The sequence below is a fragment of the Capra hircus genome, chromosome 20 (genome assembly GCF_001704415.2).
Source record: "Capra hircus breed San Clemente chromosome 20, ASM170441v1, whole genome shotgun sequence".
In the NCBI taxonomy this organism is placed as follows: domain Eukaryota; kingdom Metazoa; phylum Chordata; class Mammalia; order Artiodactyla; family Bovidae; genus Capra; species Capra hircus.
Genome location: NC_030827.1, coordinates 39125256 through 39147822, shown reverse-complemented (window position 1 = coordinate 39147822; position 22567 = coordinate 39125256). Strand labels below are relative to the sequence as shown.

General features: G+C 45.8%; 1 protein-coding gene across 2 annotated transcripts in view; it reads right to left on the bottom strand.

Moving 5' to 3' along the window:
- AGXT2 (alanine--glyoxylate aminotransferase 2) overlaps positions 266–22567 on the bottom strand; it is a 44206-nt gene continuing 21904 nt past the window's right edge. For both annotated transcript variants that reach the window (XM_005694811.3, XM_018065542.1), the window contains exons 8-14: positions 21135–21235; positions 20474–20566; positions 17136–17268; positions 15282–15373; positions 13377–13526; positions 7637–7735; positions 266–600 (exon numbers count right to left, since the gene is read on the bottom strand). In XM_005694811.3, the coding sequence (XP_005694868.2) occupies positions 484–600; positions 7637–7735; positions 13377–13526; positions 15282–15373; positions 17136–17268; positions 20474–20566; positions 21135–21235 (785 nt within the window). In that variant the 3' untranslated portion in view covers positions 266–483. The remainder of the gene's footprint in view (positions 601–7636; positions 7736–13376; positions 13527–15281; positions 15374–17135; positions 17269–20473; positions 20567–21134; positions 21236–22567) is intronic.

Below are 22567 nucleotides of genomic sequence, written 5' to 3'. Positions count from 1 at the left end.
TGTTGATGTCACTAAGAACTCAGCCTCTCTCTACCTTCCGACCTCAGCAAATAAGCTCTGTCCTCAAGGCTGCAAAGTGGCCGTTGTGGTTGGAGCCATTCTACCCTGACATCTGATGCTCTGGTACAAGAAGAAGACATCTCTTCCTAAGATGAAGAGCAGAGGATGAAGAAACACTTCCCTGAAGGCGCCTCCACCAGAAGATTTTCCTGGAGGAATCATGTCACATATCAGGTATAAACATTCATCTCAGAGGGGAGTCAAGTTACCATAATTAACCCAGATTAATTAGGATTTATTCTCTGAGCTAGGGAGTCAGATTCTTTCCTGAAGGATAGCTTTTTCAAGGTAATAGGGGATAACAGGGACTCTGCTAACAAACATGGCTGGTAGGCAGTCAACCATCGACAACCAAGACCAGTGGTTTCGGAATTTCTCTTGAACATAAGTGGGGAGTTCTTGAGGCTTGTAGTGTTTTTGTTCTTAAAATTTTAATTTAGCTCTTCTCTCCATGTGTTGAATTAAGGCACAGCGAAACACTTCCACCGCAAAATCAGCTTCTGGTTTAGTGATGCACATTGAGGGCGCAATGCGGAAAGTCTGAGGAGACAAAGGGAAAATAGAGGAAAGGGTCACTATAGAACGAACTGTGATTTCAAGGAGATGCACTAGACTGGGAATCCAACATCTTGCTTTCATAACATTCCTTATATTTCCCTCAAGGGTTGGTCTCCTCCTGACCCAGTGCTGTATCCAGGCCAATCATCCTCTAGTCTCAACAATTCTGGTACCATCTTCTCTGCCTCTTTTCATTTTTGTCATCTGCTGACCTCCTGGTCCTTGCACCACCTCCACTGAGGTCTTAGGCCTCTATCCACCCTCCAATTCTGCCACCACTGAGGTTGACTTCTGCCTCCCTGTGTACAACCCAACAAACTAGCATCTCCATTTCTTTTTTAAAAATTTTACTTATTTGGCTGTGCTGGATCTTAGTTGCAGCATGTAGGATCTAGTTCCTTGACCAGGAATTGAACCTGAGGCCCCTGCATTAGGAGCATGGCGTCTTAACCCCTGGACCACCAGGGAAGTCCCATTTCTTGATTGCCATGTCTTCCAGAAACTTCATCTACGATCCTCCTTCGCTTTCCCGCACATCCCAGGCCAGCCCCACAAGCCTCATCTTCACCAGGAATTCTTCAATTTCTGATCCCCACTGCCTCTGCCTTTCTCGTGGAAACTTCAGCAGTCTCCTCATGCCTCCATGATCTGTGCACCTCTCACTCGGCTTAGATCTCCGCCTCCCCTTCCGACCCAGCTCGGAGCACAGGGTTGAGGATATAAACCACTCTCTCACCTGCCCCTCCTGCCCTTCTGCTGCTGTACTCACACAGCAAAGTCCCAGCCCCGATCAGAGCTATCGCAGAACTTTGCTCCAACAGACAGCTGAGAAGCGGTAAAGAAACTCAAGCCGCTGATGGACCGACACACCAAGGAAAGCAGAGTGCTGCTTCTGCTGGTGCCCTAAACGTTCAGGCCCTCTGTCATCCCTGGCTCAACTCCTACACCCCTCACTCTATTCCACAGACAGTCTTGCCTCACGCTTCTCAGAGGCTGTCAGGCAAGAACGCTCTGTAAATCTGCTCGCTCCCATATGCATTCTTGTATGCTTGCCTGAAGCTTCAGAGAATGAGCTGTCTCTAGTATTTGGCTCCAAATTTTCCACCTGTGCCTTTGGCCCATGAAACGCCATTCACCTCCCCTCCAGGAAACATCTCTGCATTCACTTGCATCTTCACCTCCTCCTCAACTTCCCCTCAGCCTATAAATAAGCACACTTAAAGCTCTTGTAAATTGAATCCAAGCCACACATGCATGCAAGTCTCTTGAGTCGTGTCTGGCTCTTTGCACCCCTGTGGACTGTAGCCTGCCAGGTTCCCCTATCCATGGGACTCTCCAGGTAAGAGCTGTTGTTGTTGTTCAGCTGCCCAGTTGTGTCTGACTGTTTGCAACCCCGGGGACTGCAGCACGCCAGGCCTCCCTGTCCCTCACCATCTCCCAGAGTCTGCCCAAGTTCAAGTTCATCGCATCAGTGATGCCGTCCAGCCATCTCACCCGCTGATGCCCTTCTCCTTCCCAACAATAGGGATTTTTCCAATGAGTCATCTGTTCAAATCAGATGACCAAAATACTGGAGCTTCAGCTTTAGCATCAGACCTTCCAGTGAATATTCAGGGTTGATATCCCTTAAGAGTGACTAGTTTGATCTCTTTGTTGTCAAGGGACTTTCAGGAGCCAGCACCACAGTTTGAAGGCATCAATCCTTTGGCATTCTGCCTTCTTTATGGTCCAGCTCTCACAACGGTATGTGACCACTGGAAAGACCATAGCTTTGACTATAGGGACCTTTGTTGACAGAGTAATGTCTCTCAACACACTAGGGTTTGTCATCACTTTCCTGCCAAGAAGCAATTGTTTTCTGATTTCATGGCTGCAGTCACTGTTCTCTGCGATTTTGGAGTTGAAAAAAGAGGAAATCTGTCACTATTTCCACCTTTTCCCTTTCTATTTGCCATGCAGTAATGAGAGGAGAAGGGGACGACAGAGGATGAGATGGCTGGATGGCATCACTGACTCGATGGACGTGAGTCTGAGTGAACTCCGGGAGTTGGTGATGGACAGGGAGGCCTGGTGTGCTGCGATTCATGGGGTTGCAAAGAGTCGGGCATGACTGAGTGACTGAACTGAACTGAATGAGGCCAAATGCCACCATCTAAGTTTTAAAAAAAATATTTAGTCTAAAGTTGGCTCTTTCACGCTCTTCCTTCACCCTCATCAAGATGTTCTTTAGTTCCTCTTCGCTTTCTAACATTAGAGTGGTATTATCTGCATATCTGAGGTTGTTGGTATTTCTCCCACTTATTCTGATTTCCAGCTTGTAACTCATCCAGCCCAGCATTTCTCATGGTGTACTCAGCATATAGATGAAATAAACAGGGCGACAGCAGACAGTTGTGTTGTACTCCTTTCTCAATCTTGAAACAAGCAGTTGTTCCATACAGGATTCTAACTGTTGCTTCTTGACCCACATACAGGAGACTGGCAGGATGGTCTGGTATTCCCATCTCTCTGAGAGCTTTCTGCAGTTTGTCATGATCTGCACAGTCAAAGGCTTTAGCATAGTCAATAAAACAGAGATAGATATTTTTCTGAAATTCCCTTGCTTTCTCTATAATACAGTGAATGTTGACAATTTGATCTCTAGTTCCTCTTCATTTTCTAAACCCAGTTTGGACATCTGGAAGTTCTTGGTTCGCATAACACTGAACCTACACGCTTCCCCAGTAGCATATTGGACAACGTCAGACCTGGGGGACTTATCTTCTGGTGTCATATCTTTTTGGCCTTTTATATAGATCATAAGGTTCTCACAGCAAGTATCCTGGGGTGATTTGCCATTCTCTCCTCCAGTGGATCACATTTTGTCAGAACTCTCTGCTATGACCTGTCTGTCTCGGGTGGCCCTGCACGGCATGACTCATAGCTTCACTGAGTTCGCAAGCCCTTCACCATGACAAGGCAGTGACCCATGAAGGGGCCAGGCAAGAGTACTGGATACAAATAAAAATGTGTTGACCTTCCTGGTCCCTTCTAGCTACCATACAAACATTATCCTTCCTTTTGTTATACTTAGTGAATAAAAAGTCTGGTTTCACTCTGCCTTCCCTCTATTCACATCTCAGCCCAGCGCAGTCTGGTTTCTGTCCCACCAGCCTTCCGACTCCTAACTAAAGCTACTAGTCACTTGCTGACTGCAGAACCCAATGAGCACATTCCAGCGCTTACTTATCCTTCCTGGTCTTCTCATCTGCATTTAGCATTCCAGTCCCTCGCCCTTCCCGAACCTCTCCACTCTTGCTTCTATGACCTCTCACTCTCCTCACAGCTCTCTGCCTGTTGTTGTTGTTTTTCACATATTTATTTCTTTGGTTGTGCCTGGTGTTAGTTGTGGCATCTAGTTCCCTGACCAAGGATTGAACGCGGGCCCCCTGCACTGAGAGCGAGGAGTCTCAGCACTGGCCCCTCAGAGAAACCCCTCTCTGCCAGTGTTTTGTCTCCATCTGGGTACCTCTTATTCCACCTGCCCTTTAAATGCTGACATGACCCACGTGTCTCTCCTCACCTCTCTGCATTTCACATCCAGACTCCCTTCTCAGGAGATCTCCACTCCCCACTTCTACGTTGATGACCTCCAAATTGTGATCCTCGCCTTAATTTTCCCTCTGATCTACAGACTTGTCTAAGAAGGAAAGGGAGCAAGTCTGAAGCTGCACTCATCCTCACACTCCCTAAAGCAAGTTAGACCCCGGGGGAGTCATCCTTGACGCTCCCCTTCCTTCATACCCAAGCCCTGTGCGTTTCCCTGCCCGGCCGCTCTCCCAGTTTCTCCTCTATCGCTGCTGCTGCTGTTCAAGATCAAACAAAATCATCAGCCCCCACCTGCACTCCCTGTCTCCAGTCATGTCCCCACAGCTTCACCTTCCTCAGAGGACAGATTCAGAAATCAGGCTGCCTGAGTCTGGATCCTGTGTGACTTGGGCACCTTCCTAGCTGTGCGACTTGGGCAACTTACTTAACCTCTCTGTGCCCCCTTTTCTTCATCCGTAAAATAAGGATGAAAGGGAAAGTGAAAGTGAGGTAGCTCAGTCGTGTCCCACTCTTTGCGACCCCATGAACTGTAGCCTACCAGGCTCCTTCCTCCATGGGATTCTCCAGGCAAGAATACTGGAGTGGGCTGCCATTTCCTTCTCCAGGGGATCGTCCCGACCCAGGGATCAAACCTGGGTCTCCCGCATTGCAGGCAGATGCTTTAACCTCTGAGCCACCAGGGAAACCCAAAATAAGGATAATAATACTTATTTCATAGGTGTGTCGAGAGGATTAAATGAATCAATGCACGCAAAGAGTTTTCGAACAGTGTCTGAAAACTAATAAGATTCTCATCTTTACCACTCACAGCCTCCCGTTTCCTGCTCCAGCCCCATAGTATGTGTGTGTTTGTGTGTGTACCTTTTCACACACTGCCATGTTTCTATGTGTGCTTTGAGAGTTTATCACTGTTTAAGGCTCAGCCTGGAGAAGGCAATGGCACCCCACTCCAGTACTCTTGCCTGAAAAATCCCATGGACGGAGGAGCCTGGTGGGCTGCAGTCCATGGGGTTGCAAAGAGTCGGACACGACTGAGCGACTTCACTTTCACTTTTCATTTTCATGCATTGGAGAAGGAAATGGCAACCCACTCCAGTGTTCTTGCCTGGAGAATCCCAGGGACGGGGGAGCCTGGTGGGCTGCCCTCTGTGGGGTGGCACAGAGTCAGACACGACTGAAGCAACTTAGCAGCAGCAGCAGCAGCAAGGCTCAGCCTAGCCAGAAAAGCTGACCCAGGAGTCCCTTCTCTTTCCTCCTATACTATCCCTATTTATGGTTATCAGCAAGCTTCCTGTATTGTATTATAATTTTCTGTTTATGTCTTTCTCCTCTGCCAGCTCCATGGAGGGAAGGATAAATCTTATTTATCATTGTAGCTTTTGTATCCAGCCTACCAGTGGCTCCTTAGCACTTACGTGTGTGTCAGGTAACCAAGGAATAACAAGGCAAGTAAACAATGAATTGTTCCCTATCTTCATAAGTAGCCCATCTTGGGATTTCGAAGCATTGATTTTCTCTGTCTGATTCATATGGAAAAATATCTGGGACCAGGACTAGACAAACCCCAGCCTTTCCCAGCAAAAGTGCTCCTCTGGTTTTGTTTGCTGTGGTTTGGTCTGGGCTGGGAGAGCTTTCAGTTTCTTTGTTTACAAGCTAATGGGAAGCTAAGGAAAAGCTGCAGAAACAAGAGGACCCAGACTTGTTTCCTTAAGTGGAGGGAGTGCGGAAGGTCCAGAGCAGAGGTGGCAGATCCAGATCTGAACAGGAGGGACGAGTCGCTCTCCCTAACCTTTAGGAAAGGAGGTGGGAATTGGCTCCCAGACAGAAGAGCGTCTGCAGGGACCTTGCCCAACAGCTTCCATTTTCTCTAAGAAGCATCGGTCAAGAGTGCTTGCTGAAATAGACTGAGGCGCAGCAATGGGGCAGATAAACTAGGAAGGATGACTCATGTTTGAAACGGGGAAGAAAGAGGCCAAAGGCCAAGGACAACTTAGGGAAGGAACAGGTGTGACCCTAAATCTTAAATCTCTGTCCTGGAGCTAATTCCTGGAGAGGGTCCTGGGATGTGAGAGAGGGAGTGCGCAGCTCACTTTACAGCAGTAGCAGCCCCTGCCCACGGCAGGGCCACGCCAGGGTCCGAACTGCAGGGCTGTGCTTGGCTTTGCCAGGAGTTTGGGGCAGGGAGAGCTTGGTCTCTGCCTTTCCCAGCCTGAAGGTAAAGGGCACTGGGAGTGGCTGCTTTTGAGTTCTTCATCAGGGACCCAGCCAGGGTGGTCCCTCACCTCCTCCGCAGGGTCACCTGGGCCTGCCAGCATTGTGACATTGCTCCTGGCCACAGTGGCCACTAAAGCTTGGTAGACCTGGGATTCACAGGGTTAGAGTCCAGCACTGAGTTCAAAATAACTAGGATTGCTTTTACAGAGGTTAGAAATAATTCATACATGAGACAAGCTATTTATGCATGACCGTTATGACACTGTTATAACCCATCCTGTAAGTCCTCTGGTTTGTCAGTGCAGCCGGTTTTGGCCACCTTAGACTGTCCTCTGTGTCCATTCCCCGCAGAACCGCGGGAACCAAACCATTTAGCATGGCGCCCTCTAGTGGCCTAAAGGCATAACTGTCCCTTTCTTTTGAAAACATCTGAGTAGTCATGTATGGATGTGAGAGTTGGACTGTGAAGAAAGCTGAGTGCCAAAGAATTGATGCTTTTGAACTGCGGTGTTGGAGAAGACTCTTGAGAGTCCCTTGGACTGCAAGGAGATCCAACCAGTCCATCCTAAAGGAGATCAGTCCTGGGTGTTCTTTGGAAAGAATGATGCTAAAGCTGAAACTCCAGTACTTTGGCCACCTCATGCGGAGTTGACTCATTGGAAAAGACTCTGATGCTGGGAGGGATTGGGGGCAGGAGGAGAAGGGGACGACTGAGGATGAGATGGCTGGATGGCATCACTGACTCGATGGACATGAGTTTGAGTGAACTCTGGGAGTTGGTGATGGACAGGGAGGCCTGGCGTGCTGCAATTCATGGGGTCGCAAAGAGTCGGACACGACTGAGCGACTGAGCTGAACTGAACTGAGCTGTAAAGGCTGAGCTTCCCTGGTGGCTCAGATGGTAAAGAATCTGCCTGCAATGTAGGAGACCTGGGTTCAGTCCCTGGCTTGGGAAGATCCCCTGGAGGACCACTTGGCTATCCACTCCAGTGTTTTTGCCTGGAGAATTCCATGGACAGAGGAGTCTGGTGGTCTACAGTCCATGGGGTCACAAAGAGTCAGACACGACTGAGTGACTAAACACAGCACCAAGCAGTGAAGCCTAGACGAAGTGGAACTGGGTTCCCCTCTCACAGGCGTGAAGGAAAGGGACCAGCATTGGGACAGTAGGAGAGGCCTACCTGAACTATTAGGTAAAGACCAGCCTTTTTCTTACCTGAGAGAAAAGGCCGCCTCTGCCAATCAGAAGCCCCATGCGTTTGCAGTCGTGGTGGATTTGATTTACTTCTTCACGGGGAAGAGGCTGGTGGCTCTCCTGTAAATACATTTAAAAAATATTCTATGTTTGATGTTTGAACAATTAAAGACATTATTTCTAAGAGAAATTAAAAGCAACTGAAGCAATCAATGCTCTCCTCTCCCTCTCAATCTCTCTCCCCCTATAATTGAATAAAGCTGTTAATTTCTGAATCGGATTTATTTTGGGGGGCGGCATTATTAAAGATATTTGTTTTTTATCCCAATTCATTCCAGATTCCCAAAGACAAGATGAAGTTGAACGCAGATCGCCAGTGAATCTTGGCGCTGCAGGTGGTTACCCCAGGAGGTTGATTCTGTAATAGCCATATTTGGAGCCTGCTTTATTTGTCTGGAAATTGTCCTCATCTCTTCACTTGGTTTTGTCCCTGTAGAAAGTTCGTTTCAGAGTCCAGGATATGGCTCAGAAGTTGCACAAGGGCACGAACAGCCCAAGCTCTCCCTGAGTCACAGCACAGCCGGGGCAGCTACAGTGGGGCCCTGTGTCCTCATCTTCCCTTCTTGTGGAATTTGCTCTTTTTCACCCTAGACTTAATACTCCAGGGTCAGGAGAGGTAAGCTCTCTGGAAACCCAGTGGTTGTTTCAGGTCACATGGCATCTGAAGGTGGTGACTACTTGTAGGCCCAGGCTTGCCAGCACCTGTCTGATGACATTGGACTGGGGACACCAATGCTCCCTCCACAGTCAAGTCTGCCCCTGCATCTGCATTATCTGGAAGCCACTTTGAACTACAGACGTTTAGACCTCAGGTCAGGCCTATTGATTACTTGGGGCAGGGCTTTGTTTAGTCGTTAAGTCATGTCCAGCTCTTTTGCCACCCCGTGGACAGTAGCCCGCCTGGCCCTTCAGTCCATGAGATTTCCCAGGCAAGAATACTGGAATGGGTTGCCATACCCTCCTCCAGGGGATCTTCCCAACCCAGGGATTGAATCTACATCTCTGAATGTCTTCTGCACTGGGAGGCGGGTTCTTTACCACTAGCACTTTACCACGATCCCATCTTAACATCATGTGCTGTGTGCTAAGTCGCTCAGTCACGTCTGACTCTTGTGACCGCATGGATTGTAGCCCACCAGGCTCCTCTGTCCGTGGGGATTCTCCAGGCAAGAATACTGGAATGGGTTGGTATTTCCTTCTCCAGGGGGTCTTCCTGACTCAGGGATTGAACCTGCACTGGCGGGTGGATTCTTTACCACTGAGCCACCTGGGAAGCCTGTAGAGCAGGGCTTAGGCATCTGTGTTTGTAAACGCTCTTCAGATGCTGGGCTCTGATCCCTCAGTTGTGAGCACTGAGCACTGACATCACCACCAGCCTCTCTTCTGTGGCACAGCCCTGAGGGCATCCATGTGGCACAGCCCTGCGAGCATCCGTGTGGCACAGCCCTGCGGGCATCCTTGTGGCACAGCCCTGCAAGCATCCGCACTGGGTCTGGCTCTCTGGCTTCAAAGGCATGTTCCTGGAGCATGGGCCAGCCCCTGCGTTCCCTGTGAGGTGGAGGAGGGCTCCCTCCTGTGCTCCCAGCTTCATTTTTCTGCTCTGGGCTTCCCATCTGCCTTCCCCTAGGCTTGGGTATCCATCCCCTTGCCCCATCCACCCTGAATCCTTTCCTGGTTAGGTGTCAGTGGCTGAGCACAGACTCAGACTGTACCTTCCAGGGAGGTCTGTATTCTCCGTCTGTTGTGAAGCTTTAAGACTAGGAAAATATTACTCAAACATTCAGACAAGAAGAGGACCCGTGATGGGGTCAAAGACTAGGATCACCTTATTGGTCCAAAATGTTGTCCTGCTTGTCCCTGAGGCTCTCATGAGGAAAGACTAAAACACAGCAATATAATTTAGGGCTGAACGGTGAAAGGGCTTTCTGGGTAGCTCAGCTGGTAAAGAATCCACTGGCAATGTGAGAGACCTGGGTTCAGTCCCTGGCTTGGGAAGATCCCCTGAGGAGGGCATGGCAACCCACTCCAGTGTTCTTGCCTGGAGAATCCAGAGGAGCCTGGTGGGCTACAGTCCATGGGCTCACCAAGAGTCACACACGACTGAGCAACTAAGCACGGAACAGCACAAACTGTGAAAACGAGAAAGAAGTCGTGTATGGTGTAGGGGATGAGAGTTCAGAGGTCAGGAAGGGTTCCTGAGGGGCAGCTGGGTTGCTGGGGTCTGGGTGGCCATCAAGGGCCTGGGGAGGGACTTTAGTCTCACCCTGGTCTGAGCCAGCACCCTCTCTGCTCCTCTGTCCTTTTCTATCACTCTCTACCGTCTATGGGGTTGCACAGAGTCAGACACGATTGAAGCGACTTAGCAGCAGCAGCAGCAGCAGCCTCAGCTGCCATGGCTAATTGACCATCTTGTAGCCATATGCAGAGAAAAGCACGGTTGAAAACATCTAACAAGGCAAAGCCACAGGACAGCCTGACCCAGCTCTGTGCTTGAACCTAAGTTCCAGCAGCCCCATAATCAAATAGGCATGTTAGTAACTAGCCTCTTCTTGAGGATATAATGTAGCCTCATGTTTATTTTGGTTCTGTTTTTCAACTTGTTTTGAGAGGGTGGGTTTTCTTTTAAACAGTATAAAAGTATTCATGGTTATTGGGAAAAGCTCCTTAAAGCAGTATGGACATGCATTTAGTAAAAATTGGAAGTTTCTCTTCCTAAAATCCTACTCCTAGGGACACTGCCTGTTAGTAATTTGGTGTGAACGAGACAAATTTTTTATGCATACAAATGCATTTAAATGCAAATTTTAAAAATAATTCATCCTTTTATAATGTTTTGCATTTGCTTTGAACAATTTACAATGTATCATGAACATCTTTCCATGTCAATGTATCTGGACCTAGTCTTTTTATTTATTTTAAAAAATTTATTTATTTATTTTAATTGGAGACATTGCTTTACAATATTGTAGTAGTTTTTGCCATACATTGACATGAATCAGCCACGGGTGTACACGTGTTCTCCACCCTGAGCCCCTCTTCCGCCTCCCTCCCCAATCCATCCCTCAGGGTCATCCCAGTGCACCAGCCCTGAGCACCCTGTCTCATGCATCGAACCTGGACTGGCGATCTGTTTCACATATGGTAATATACATGTTTCAGTGCTATTCTCTCAAATCATACCACCCTCATGGACCTAGTCTTTTTAAAGACTGCCTAGTATTTTGTCTCTTGTTGGTAGAGCAATTTGCTTTATCTCCTGTTTTTGGACATATATGTGGTTTTCTATTTTTGTTTATGATCATAAACAATATTGTAAACATCCTTGCTTATTTATATCTACACACATCTGTGAATATTTCTCTAGGACACATCTCTATAAGTGGAATGGCTAGGTCAAAATGTATACATTTAATCTTTTAATAGACACAGATGAATTTCTGTCCAAAGGGCTGTATCCAGTTCACATCCTTACCAATAGCACATGGAAGTTTTAAATCTGGGTTATATTGTACAGCATCAAGACATCATATACATCAATACAGCATCAAAGCCAAGTTCTGTACTGTTTCAATTACATGAAAGTGGTCTGAAGTGTTGCAGGGGCCTGAAATCAATCAATCAACACTGGTAAAGTGCTCACCATCTGTGTATTTCCTGGCCTCAAAAGCATATCGTTTACATAGGAAAAGAAGGTATTGATACTTGAAAATTGAGTCAGCAAGTACATGATTCGAAAGATCCTTTCAAAGGAGCTCTTTAGATAGGGAGTAGGAGAGGGAGTCTCTCAAGGCTGGAGCCCCTTTAGACAGGAGAAGCAAAGGCAAGCTTTAAGGAGGAGGTGTGGGGAAGAGTCAGATCTTGAAAAAGGCTATGATTTCCAAAGCTAGATACAGAGAAGAGAGTACCATATTCCATGACTGGGGAAAAGTTTGAGCAGTATTTGAATGTACTGTCATTGAGGGGACAATGGATATAATTAGTGATAGACAAGTTCCTTCAGACCCCATGCTTACAACTACTGAAGGGCAGAGAGGAGGAAAAGAGCTCATTCTATATACACTATTTTATAGCCTGTCTTATTTTTTCCATAATACAGTCTGCACATCTTCCCATGTCACACATATTTCTGTGCCACATAGTATGGATGTACCATCACTTAGCTTGTTTGGTACCAATGGCCATTTGGGAGAATTCTGATGTTTTACCAGGACAATGAATGTCTCTGTCCATAAGTCTTAAAGCACACAGTAATTGGGTTTGGACTAGCGGGGAAGGGAGGAGTGCCACCTCTCTCATGGGGCTTTCCTCGGGGGATTCTGGGCTTTGAGGAGACTAGATATCCTTGAGGGAGCTCCTGGGTTGGGAGAGGACTGGAATGGACTCGTCTGAACTTTAAAACAGCCTTTGACAGGGCCCCAAGCTGAAGATGTGGGTGTCACAGCTTGTGAGCCAGAGGGCCTGCTCTTATATTACAGTACTCTTATTTTTCTGCTGTCTTCCCATAGCTTTCAAATCTTAATAACATTCCAGGCTTGTACTGTCTCTGCTGTGTGGTGTTAAGGGAAAAGTCTTATATCCATGGTCTGGGCTGAATATTGAAAGAATTGAGCATCAGACCTTCTAAAGTAGGATGGTATGGTGAGAGCAAACAGCAAGACATCTCCCATGGATAAGAATTAGGGGGAAGGCATCAATCTGACTGTTCCTTCCTGTGCCAGCGTCCTCCTGCTGTCACTCTCCTCTGAGGATCTAGATTTTACTTTTATGGAGGATTGGGACGGTTTCCTACTGACATGGACCCTAGGGGCAGCAGCAGGAACTGTGGGAAAGATTTGAGAAACATGGTGAAGAAAGAATCAATAAGACTTGACATTAGAAATAAGGAGAGAGAAGGAGCCATAGATTATTCGGTGGTTTTGAGGCTGGGGAATTGGGAGAAGAGTGGAGATACGGAACAGAAACAGTGACCTTGGGAAGAATCACTGGCTTAAGGGAAAATACTAAATTCAGTTGTCGTCATATTGAGTTTAAGGTCACAGTGGCATATGTCATCAGAAAGTCACATTCCACCTGGTTCCCTGAGGGATTAAAGTCCATTCACAAATAAATACAAAACCCTATAAATCTTTAACATCCTCACCCAAAGCATCACCACAGCCTTCTTCTGGCCCTTTTCCCTGCTACTAGCTCTCTGGGCTGCCTGCCCCTCCCCAAATAATTCTCCCCTTCTTTGTATTTCTAATGCGAAATAGTCAGTCATTGCTGATGCTCTTTGCCTACTCTTTTCCAAACTCTCCTCCTTACTCCTGTAGAACTCTCCATATTTATACTCAACGCTCTCTGTCACGCTCAGTTGCTTCCGTTGCGTTTGACTCTTTGCAACCCCATAGGCTTGAGCCAGCCAGGATCCTCTGTTCATGGGATTCTCCAAGCAAGAATACTGGAGTGGGTTGCCATGCTCTCCTCCAGGGTATCTTTCTAACCCAGGGATCAAACCCATGTCTCATGCATTGGCAGGTGGATTCTTTACTGCTGGGCCACTGGGGAAGCCCCAGCACTCTCTACTCATTTCTAATGAGCTTCACTGAGTCTTGCAGTCCTTGCCTACTCTATCTCAATGAATGAGCTTGTAGCCAAGTCTTCCTGCCTTAACTCTTGCTGCCCCAAGAAGCTACAGAGAGACCAGTAGATCACCACCTACCTTATCCTTCACCATTTCTAATCCTATCATGAGACCTTTGCCTCGGACATCTCCTACAATTTCAAATTCATCCCGCAGCTTAGCCAACTTCAGCAACATATAGGTGCCGACTTCTTGGCTATTTTCTTGTAGATTTTCTTCTTTAATCACCTGTTGAGAGAAAGCCCCAAATGACTTTCCATTTAAACAGTTTTAAAAGGGACTGAGAAATAAACGTATGTGACCTGTTTACAAAACTTGACCAGACAAATGGAACCCAAAGTCATGTGGCCATACCTCGTCTCATAGAAAGATCTGCTGTAGGGAGAAAAAAAGGCTTGGTAGAGGGAACGTTTCCCTCATACCCTTCTCATCTTCAGGAGTGGGTAAACATTTAGGAAAAATAAGAGAGTCATCTTAATGTTGGGCTCTGTGTGGGCCCAGAGTCAGGGCACCTGAGATAATAAAGGATTTTCACCTACTTCCGCTCACAGCAGAGATCTGTGATTCTTTTCTGTTTTAAACTTTTTATTTTGTACTAGAGCTGATTAACAATGTTGTAATCATTTCAGGAGAACAGCACAGGGACTCAGACATACATATACATGTATCCATTCTCCCACAAACTCCCCTCCCATCCAGGCTCCCATAGAGCATTAAGCAGAGTTCCCCGTGCTATACAGTAAGAGATGTGTGATTCTGGACCACATATGAGCAGTCCGCTATACTTATAACCAGCCAATAGTAACCGCATGACTGAAGGCAGAACTTGACATTTTTAAGAGCTCCGTGCTCACCTCCATCCTACCTGCTAAATTGTTTGAGGGGACACAGCACTTAAAGAACACTCGTTGGCATTTCTACAGAATGAAATAAATGTCACATCCTACCCACACTTTCTCTTTTTGAGATTTAGTCATATTTGAATGTACTTTTTAATTAGAAAGAGCAGCTTTTACTTATTTTTTTTGAAAAATACTTTTAAATTTATTTTTTTTGAATAAGCGAAACATGTGCTTTGTTCAAACATCACAAAGTACAGAAGCAAAGAGCAGAATGAGCCTCACTGATCCCTGTCCTCCAGCCACTAAGTTTCCCTCCCCACAAACAACCACTGTTAATAATTTCTTGTGCAGTCTTTCAGAAACTATGTTACACTTATTTAAGCAAGCACTATTATGCATATAATACAGTCATGCTAAGCCCCTTCAGTCATGTCCGACTCTGTGATGCTATGGACTGCAGCTTGTCAGGCTCCTCTGTCCAAGGGATTTTCCAGGCAAGAGTACTGGAGCAGGTTGCCATGCTTCCTTCAGGGGATCTTCCTGACCCAAGGATTGAACCCACATCTTTTATGTCTCCTGCATTAGCAGGGGCGGGGGGGGGGCGGTTCTTTACCACTAGCATCAAGTGCTATTATTCATATTATTATGCAAAGCTTTTCCAACAGATGAGACCACAGGCAAAAATCAACGGGCTAATGCTGAACCACAGCTGAATCGCCTAGCTAGAATTGCAGAGAAGTCATTTGCTCTTTTGTCTTTTCTTTTATGACAATACAACAAACGTAAGGAAGCATATACAGGACAGGACCAAAATTCAGCTGACATCAAAAATTGCCATTGGTCACCATCCATAAAACACCAATCAAATCACAAAAGAAATTTGGGGGAATTCTTATGTTTCTCATGTGTGTGAGGTTTATTATATATTATTTCATATCCAATACATGAGGCACTGATAGTAAATCTCAAAAAAAGGGAGAGGGAGCAGAATAATAACTGGAAATCTAAACTTAAATTCATGGACTAGGAATTAACTCTCCACTTTAATTATGTCATGTGGTAGAGTCCTGATAATATGTGTGTAGTTTTGAAGCAGTTGTTTGGTGAAATGAATGATGTTGACACAGCTGCTGGAACATACCTCAAGGACGGCTGAACCAATGGCGCAGGCCATGGGGTTCCCTCCAAAGGTATTGAAGTGAAGCAGGTGCTTGGTTAAGGACTTGGCAATCTCTAGGGGGAGAAAATAAAAGGTGGCTAAAGAGTGACGCATCTATAATTTCTCATCATGTCACTTGGATTATATTTACTTTCATGTTGTAGAAAGGTGTTTACAATGTATTTCATGGCATCCAATTCATTCGTCACTCACCAGATAGTGATGTTATGGATGGAACTGTCTCTCTCCTCAGGGATCCCCGACTCATATGTTGAAGCCCTAACCCTCAATGCAACTCCCTAGAGGCAACTAAGGTCATAAGGGTGGAGCCCTAATCCAATAGGATTGGTGCCCTCATAAGAAGAAGAGAGACCGGAGCCCTTTCTCACTGCAGAAAAGGACACATGAGGACACAGCCAGAGGGTCATCTGCAAGAGAGATCTCACCAGAACTCAACTGGGCTCTTAACGTTGACTTTGGACTTTAGCCTCTAGAACTGTGGGAAAATAAATGTCTGTTGTTTAAGCTACCCAGCCTGCAATATCTTGTTATGATAGACCAAGCTGATGAATACAATAGATAAGGAAAAATTGCTTATTTACTCCATGAGAAGTTTACTAATAAAACCTTCAATGTGTTGTGTGAATTGAAAAGTACTTTAAAACTTGATTTATGGGAACTTACATGAATCCTCATTAGTTAGCCTTTTTTCTGTCTTCCACTCTTGGGACTAAGAAGGAAATATTTTTTAAAACTCTCATAGCAAGGATTTCATAACAATCTCCAGACGGTTTGAGGGTGAAAATATATATTCGGTTCATTATAGTTCACCTTCAACACCATCTTTCCTCATTTGATAAAAGCACTGAAATATTACAAGGCACTTAATTATCCTTTGGAGTTTCTCAAGTGTGCTTGCTATTGGTGGGAAAAATAAATGAAATAATCTCAAGATTTTCAATAATAAGTGGTTCATGAAAGTATTCTCTGTAAAACTTCACTAAAATGGGTAATAAAATTAATTCTAATGTTCATTTTATAGACTGTTTAGCTAAGTGAGATTGTATTGTATTTAGTTGTTGATGATCAGCAGAGAAAACTATCACTCTGGAGGCTGAGTCTATAGCTTATTGGGGTGGCAAGACTAAGTTGGAGTGTTCTTCAAGAATATGACTCCTTGGAAACTTTAGCTTTAAACTTTTAACTGGCTTCAGGTTGGTTAACACGATCTCTTGTGTTGGATTTGGTTTTGGTTTTGTTTTTGTCTAGGCACATTTGCCTGCTGCTGCTGCTGCTAAGTCGCTTCAGTCGTGTCCGACTCTGTGCGACCCCATGGACGGCAGCCCACCAGGCTCCCCCGTTCCCAGGATTCTCCAGGCAAGAACACTGGAGTGGGTTGCCATTTCCTTCTCCAATGCATGAAAGTGAAAAGTGAAAGTGAAGTCACTCAGTCGTGTCCCACTCCTAGCGACCCCATGGACTGCAGCCTACCAGCCTCCTCTGTCCATGGGATTTTCCAGGCAAGAGTACTGGAGTGGGGTGCCATTGCCTTCTCTGAGGCACATTTGCCTAGACCTTGTCAATGTAGTAGAACCCTACATCTCAGTGTGAGGCTGGGAGAATTGGTTTTCCCTATAGCAAAGAGCAAAAAGGGCTGGTTTTCTTCCATCTCTTCCACAGTCTGGCAAACAGACTGTTTCCCTTTAACATTACTTAGGAAATGCATGTGTAGTTTCCATGATGGTCCCCAGCCCACACGAGGTACAATACACATGTTTTCTACGATTGCGGATGCAGAGGGCCCAGAAGCAGACACAAACTGCCCGTGGTTCCTACCTGGAGTTGTCACGACTGCTGCCATGGGAAAGCCATTCCCAATCCCTTTAGCCATGGTGACGATATCTGGCAGGACATCGTGTGTTTGGAAGCCCCAGAAGTGAGAGCCCAGCCTTCCAAATCCTGTCTGCACCTGATGGAAACAAATCCGAAATCACCGGGAACTTTCTGAGAAATGCTGGTTTTCCTGACCCTCTGGTGTCTTGCCTTGTCTTCTATCTTCTCCTTAACATCATCATCACCACCATCCTTGTACTATGATGGAAAAAGCACCATGCCTGAGCTTTTTAGGCACCAAAAGCCATTTGCTAGTGACTCTAGACATGTTTCTTAACTCCTCTGGACCTATATTAGCTCTGTTGAGTGGAAACACTTAATAGCAATACATCACAGGGTTGTGGTGCTGCTGCTGCTGCTGCTAAGTCTCTTCAGTCTTGTCAGACTCTGTGCGACCCCATAGATGGCAGCCCACTAGGCTCCCCCGTCCCTGGGATTCTCCAGGCAAGAACACTGGAGTGGGTTGCCCTTTCCTTCTCCAATGCATGAAAGTGAAAAGTGAAAGTGAAGTCGCTCATTCGTGTCTGACTCTTAGTGACCCCATGGACTGCAGCCCACCAGGCTCCTCCATCCGTGGGATTCTCCAGGCAAGAGTACTGGAGTGGGGTGCCACTGGGTTATATAAATAATGCATGTGAAAAAGGTTGCTGTGATTAGCAACCCTGAATAAGGCCCCTCTGTGGGAAGGCTGCATCTGCCCCATGCTGGATGAGGCAGTAATTACAGCATGCAGACTGGCGCTGGGGCGTCTGCCATTCAGCCCAGACAGGCGGATTGTCCTCTTCCCTGTGGTGTCCTTTTCTTCCTGAGAATCAGTCGTGAGGAGGACTCAGTAAAGCCGGTTAACTCAGGATGGAACTAAGCTGACCGCAGCTGTTCTGTTCGTGCTGTTTCCTCTTCCTAGAAGGCCCTTTCCCTGCTCTGTCTCTCGCTAACGCCTCTTGTTCTTCAAAACATGGTTTCCTCACTATCTGGGCTAGGAATTTCCTACAAGGCACCTAGGCTGCCATCAGAACCTCTCACCTTGGACTGTTACCACCAGAGTACATGTCTAATAGGGTTTCCCAGGTGGCGCTTGTGGTGAAGAACCCGCCTGCCAATCCGGAAGACACAGACGTGGTTTAGATCTCTGGGTCGGGAAGATCCCCTGGGGAAGGAAATGGCAACCCACGCCAGTATTCTTGCCTGGAGAATCCCATGAACAGAGGAGCCTGGCAGGGTACAGTATAGAAGGTTGCAAAGAGTCGGACGTGACTGCAGTGTTTAGCAATGCATACACCCACATGGCTAATAACAGAGACTGTATCTCATTTTTCTCTTTATCCATAATATCTAGCAGAGTGCCTGATAAAAGTAGACACTAAGTGTTTGCAGAATGAATTAAAATGTGGCAGAAGTACCTAACTAAATAAATGCACACAAATATTCCCATGCAAATTTCTGCCAGAGCCTTTTTTGGTGATGGGTCCTTGATTCCCTCTGGTTCTCAGTCTCTTGGACTGTCTCTCTCTCTTTCTCTATACATGCTGCACTTCTGGGGTACAGGTGTAGGACCTTGAAGCTGATTCTGAAATGCTCTTGAAAGAGTAAAGGTCCTTCTCAGACTTTTTAAATTAAATTATTTTTTCTGCTCTCTCCAAGGTGCTGTTGCAAAGGCAGATTTGGGGGTTACAATTAGATAAGAGTGAGCAACACAGGAGAAGAGCTTATGTGAGAGTCAGACAGACCTGGGCTCGAATCCTGAGTCTCCTAGTTTTGAGTCCCTGAACACAAGCTGATGAAGTTGTCCAAAAGAGAGAATGTAAGAAGAGTTCATGGCAAATCCATCCAACTTGCCTGTCTATTTTCATTCTTTATTTCATCTAAGTACCATAAATAAATGGTAAAAAAAAAATCAGATTGCTTGGACAATACATGAAATTATGTAGGGCCATAAACCATGTAAGTCATCTGGGAGGTGTCAGTCCATAGAATCTTTCAGTTGAGCAGAGATGACTCATTCTAAGTTTCATAAACTCAAAGGCCTTAGGAGGTAAGAAGCACATAGCCATGAGAGAAGCAGGCTAGGTCCACCTCTATGAATTGGAGTGGGAACTATGTGTGCGGATGCCTTGCCTAAAAGCGGTCAATTTCAAACTTAAATCCAGCCCACGCCAGACCAGGAAAGACTGATGGCCCAATATGGCCCCATGCTAAGTCGCTTCAGTAGTGTCTGACTCTTTGCAACCCCATGGACTGTAGCCCCCCAGGTTCCTCTGTCCATGGAATTCTCCAGGTAAGAATACTGGAGTGGGTTGCCATGCCCTCCTCCAGGGGATCTTCCCAACCCAGGGATTGAACCTGCATCTCTGATGTCTCCTGCATTGGCAGGCAGCTTCTTTACCATTAGCAGTACCTTGGGAAGCCCTTATTGTAGATCCCAAATCCCTCATTTCATAGAAGGGAAAGCCAAGGTTAGCTGATTAAGAAGGCGTGTGAGATCCCTGGTGCAGCACTGGCTCTGCCCTCAGGAGTTTCTTCTGTTCCCGCCTCTCCTGCCACCCTTTGTCTTTCTACACCACAGTTCGATCGTTCTTGAAAGGTGGGTTTCCCAGTGGTTAGTGTGGTCTTTGAGTCTGGGTGTGAGTTCTGGCTCTGTCCCTACTAGCTGCCTGATCTTGACAGGCAAATTAACTATCTTGAACTTCAGTTCACTTTTTTTGCCCCCAATTCAATTCAGTTTTTTTTGGCTGTACAGCATGACGTGTGGAATCTTAGTTCCTTGACCAGGAATCAAAGCCACGGCCCCTGTAATTGAGGTGGGATCCCCAACCTCTGGACTGCCAGGGGAGTCCCTGGAACTACTTTTCAAATATCTGTGATTATGGCCCTCTTCTTAGAGGCTGGACATTTTTTTTCTAAGTGTGACTTCCAAACAGATTTTGTTATTAAGGTGAGATGAATGCTGCCAGTCTGCCTAATACTATTTTGGCAAAAGTTAAGATGAAAACTTGGTTGTGAGGTTAAACTAAGTTTAAGCTGAGTCAAATAGTAATTTTAAAAGTATGTTGAGGAATGGCAATGTCCTAGGCCTGTTAACTTATTTGATAGACTTCACTTGGGACATTGATGTTCTAGTCTAGTAATGAACTAGTCAGTCAATGAGTCAAAGATTAACTTATACCCTCATCTTGGAATCTGCAAGTAGATGCTTTCTGCCTGGACTGCAGAGCAGGGTTTAGAGGTTTCTCCCCGAGTTTTTCCTGTCCTGGCTCCATCACACCTCCTCCGTGGCCACTCACCTCATCTGCAATGCACACGCCTCCCCGCTCACGCACCAGCTCGAAGGCTTCCTTTAGAAACCCCTTCGGGTACTGAACAACGCCATTCACCCCCTGCAAAAGACCAAACCAAGAAGACCTAGAATAACAGCATAGGGCCTCGAAAATATTAAAAAAAAAACCACACAATTGAAGACAGATCATGATCAATATTAGCATTAGTGATGCTATCAATTTTTGAAACCGTTTCTAGAAACGTTTCAACTATGGGTGAAAAGAAGAGCCATTCCTCTTAATGCAATGCTTTCTGGGAAATGGTTGCAAACGTGGTCTTTCCTGAGAGCAGAGAAAAATAGATTAAGGGGATTTAGTAAGATTACAGAACGGCTCACCCTGACAGTGTGGGTAATAAGCAACTGAAAACTGCTGGGGTTTTCTATTTTTACAGATTTACAAATTCAGTAGTTTCATCTATCTGTCTGCTCAGTCTAAGAGTACAGAAGATGGACTTTTAAAGGTCAGTTGAAAACCAGAGGCCTTCTTTTTTTCAAGGGGACGAAGAAAATGGCATAGAGGGACATAACAGTGATCACTTAAATAATCTGGAAGTCACTAGAATGTATGAGTTAAAACTGATAATTTACAACTGAGTTCAGTTAATGTTTAAGGTTAACACACTTACTTGAATTGGCTCTGCAAAAAATCCAGCAATTGATTTGGCCACAGAAGTGCTCAGAGTATCTTTGAATTGTTCAATATACTGGTCTTTAGCTTGACAGCAGTCTGCAATAAACAAACAAACAAAACACAACACCGTATTTGAAGATGTGAGAAAGGCATCCAGAAGAATGGAGGGGGAAACATAGGAAAAAAGAAACCAGGATAGTATATTGACAAGAGTCCCTGAAAATACAGCAAAGCAGGATATGGGTATATAGGCTTCTGAAAGGGAAACATTGTCAGAACAACTTGTGCTTTGTTCTGAGCAGCAAGACTAGCCTAGCCACAAAGGTGTAAACAAACCACTTCAGTCATTTCCATCTGGGGAAGAAACACCCCAGAGCATCATTGAGTCTGGGATAGATGGCTGTTTCACCTAAGGAAGACAGTTCTCTTGACACAGTAGATTTGATTCAGATGTAATTGCTATGTGGATTTGATTTATTTGGAAATAACTGTTTACTTTGTATTGCCACTTAATCTGATATACCATTTTAAAACTACAAAGTATCTCAGTTGTTATGGTTAGTAAGTATGTTTATATATTAACTCCAATACTTTGGCTGCCTGATGCAAACAGCCAACTCATTGGAAAAGACCCTGATGCCAGGAAAGATTGAAAACAGGAGGAGAAGGGGACGGCAGAGGATGAAATGACTGGCTGGCATCACCGACTCGATGGACATGAGTTTGAGTGAGCTCTGGGAGATGGCAAAGGACAGGGAAGCCTGGCCTGCTGCAGTCCATGGGGTCGTAAAGAGTTGGACACGACTTGGTGACTGAACAACACCACCAACAAATATGTTTCTAGAACAATGAGAATTCTAAAGAGGAAAGTACTACAGTCATGTAACTTTCATCCACTGTCTCAGGGGAGAGGAAGCAGTCCCCTCCGGAATAGCAAATGTCCCAGAACGAGTGTGTCCACATATGAGAACCTTCAGAATTTTTATCCACACCTGTGGTTTGGTGGATAGCACCGCATAATCTCTGGATCTAAGCCCATATCCGTGAACAGCAGAAGAAAGGCAGAGGGAGATATGAGTGTGATGGGGGTCTCTGGTGAAAGCAGTCAGGGAGGCAAGTCGCCATCTACCATCATGATGCCTGCTTAGAGGCGTGGATGTGGTCCTGTCTCCTGAGAACTAGAGGTAAGGAATAGAAACCTTCAGGTATCACCATCAACAGTGAAGCATAAATATAGTTTATACTTCAGCTCTTAAAAAGGGAGAAAAACATGACCTGGCCCCAAACATACTTTTAGGCTACATACAATGTTTGGAAAAGCTTGCTCAACAGCGTTCCCTGATCTTTGATGAACTGGAATCGAGGGCTCAGGGTTTGAAGAAGGGAATTAATGAAAGGTATATCGAAACCAGAAAGTACACTTATTAG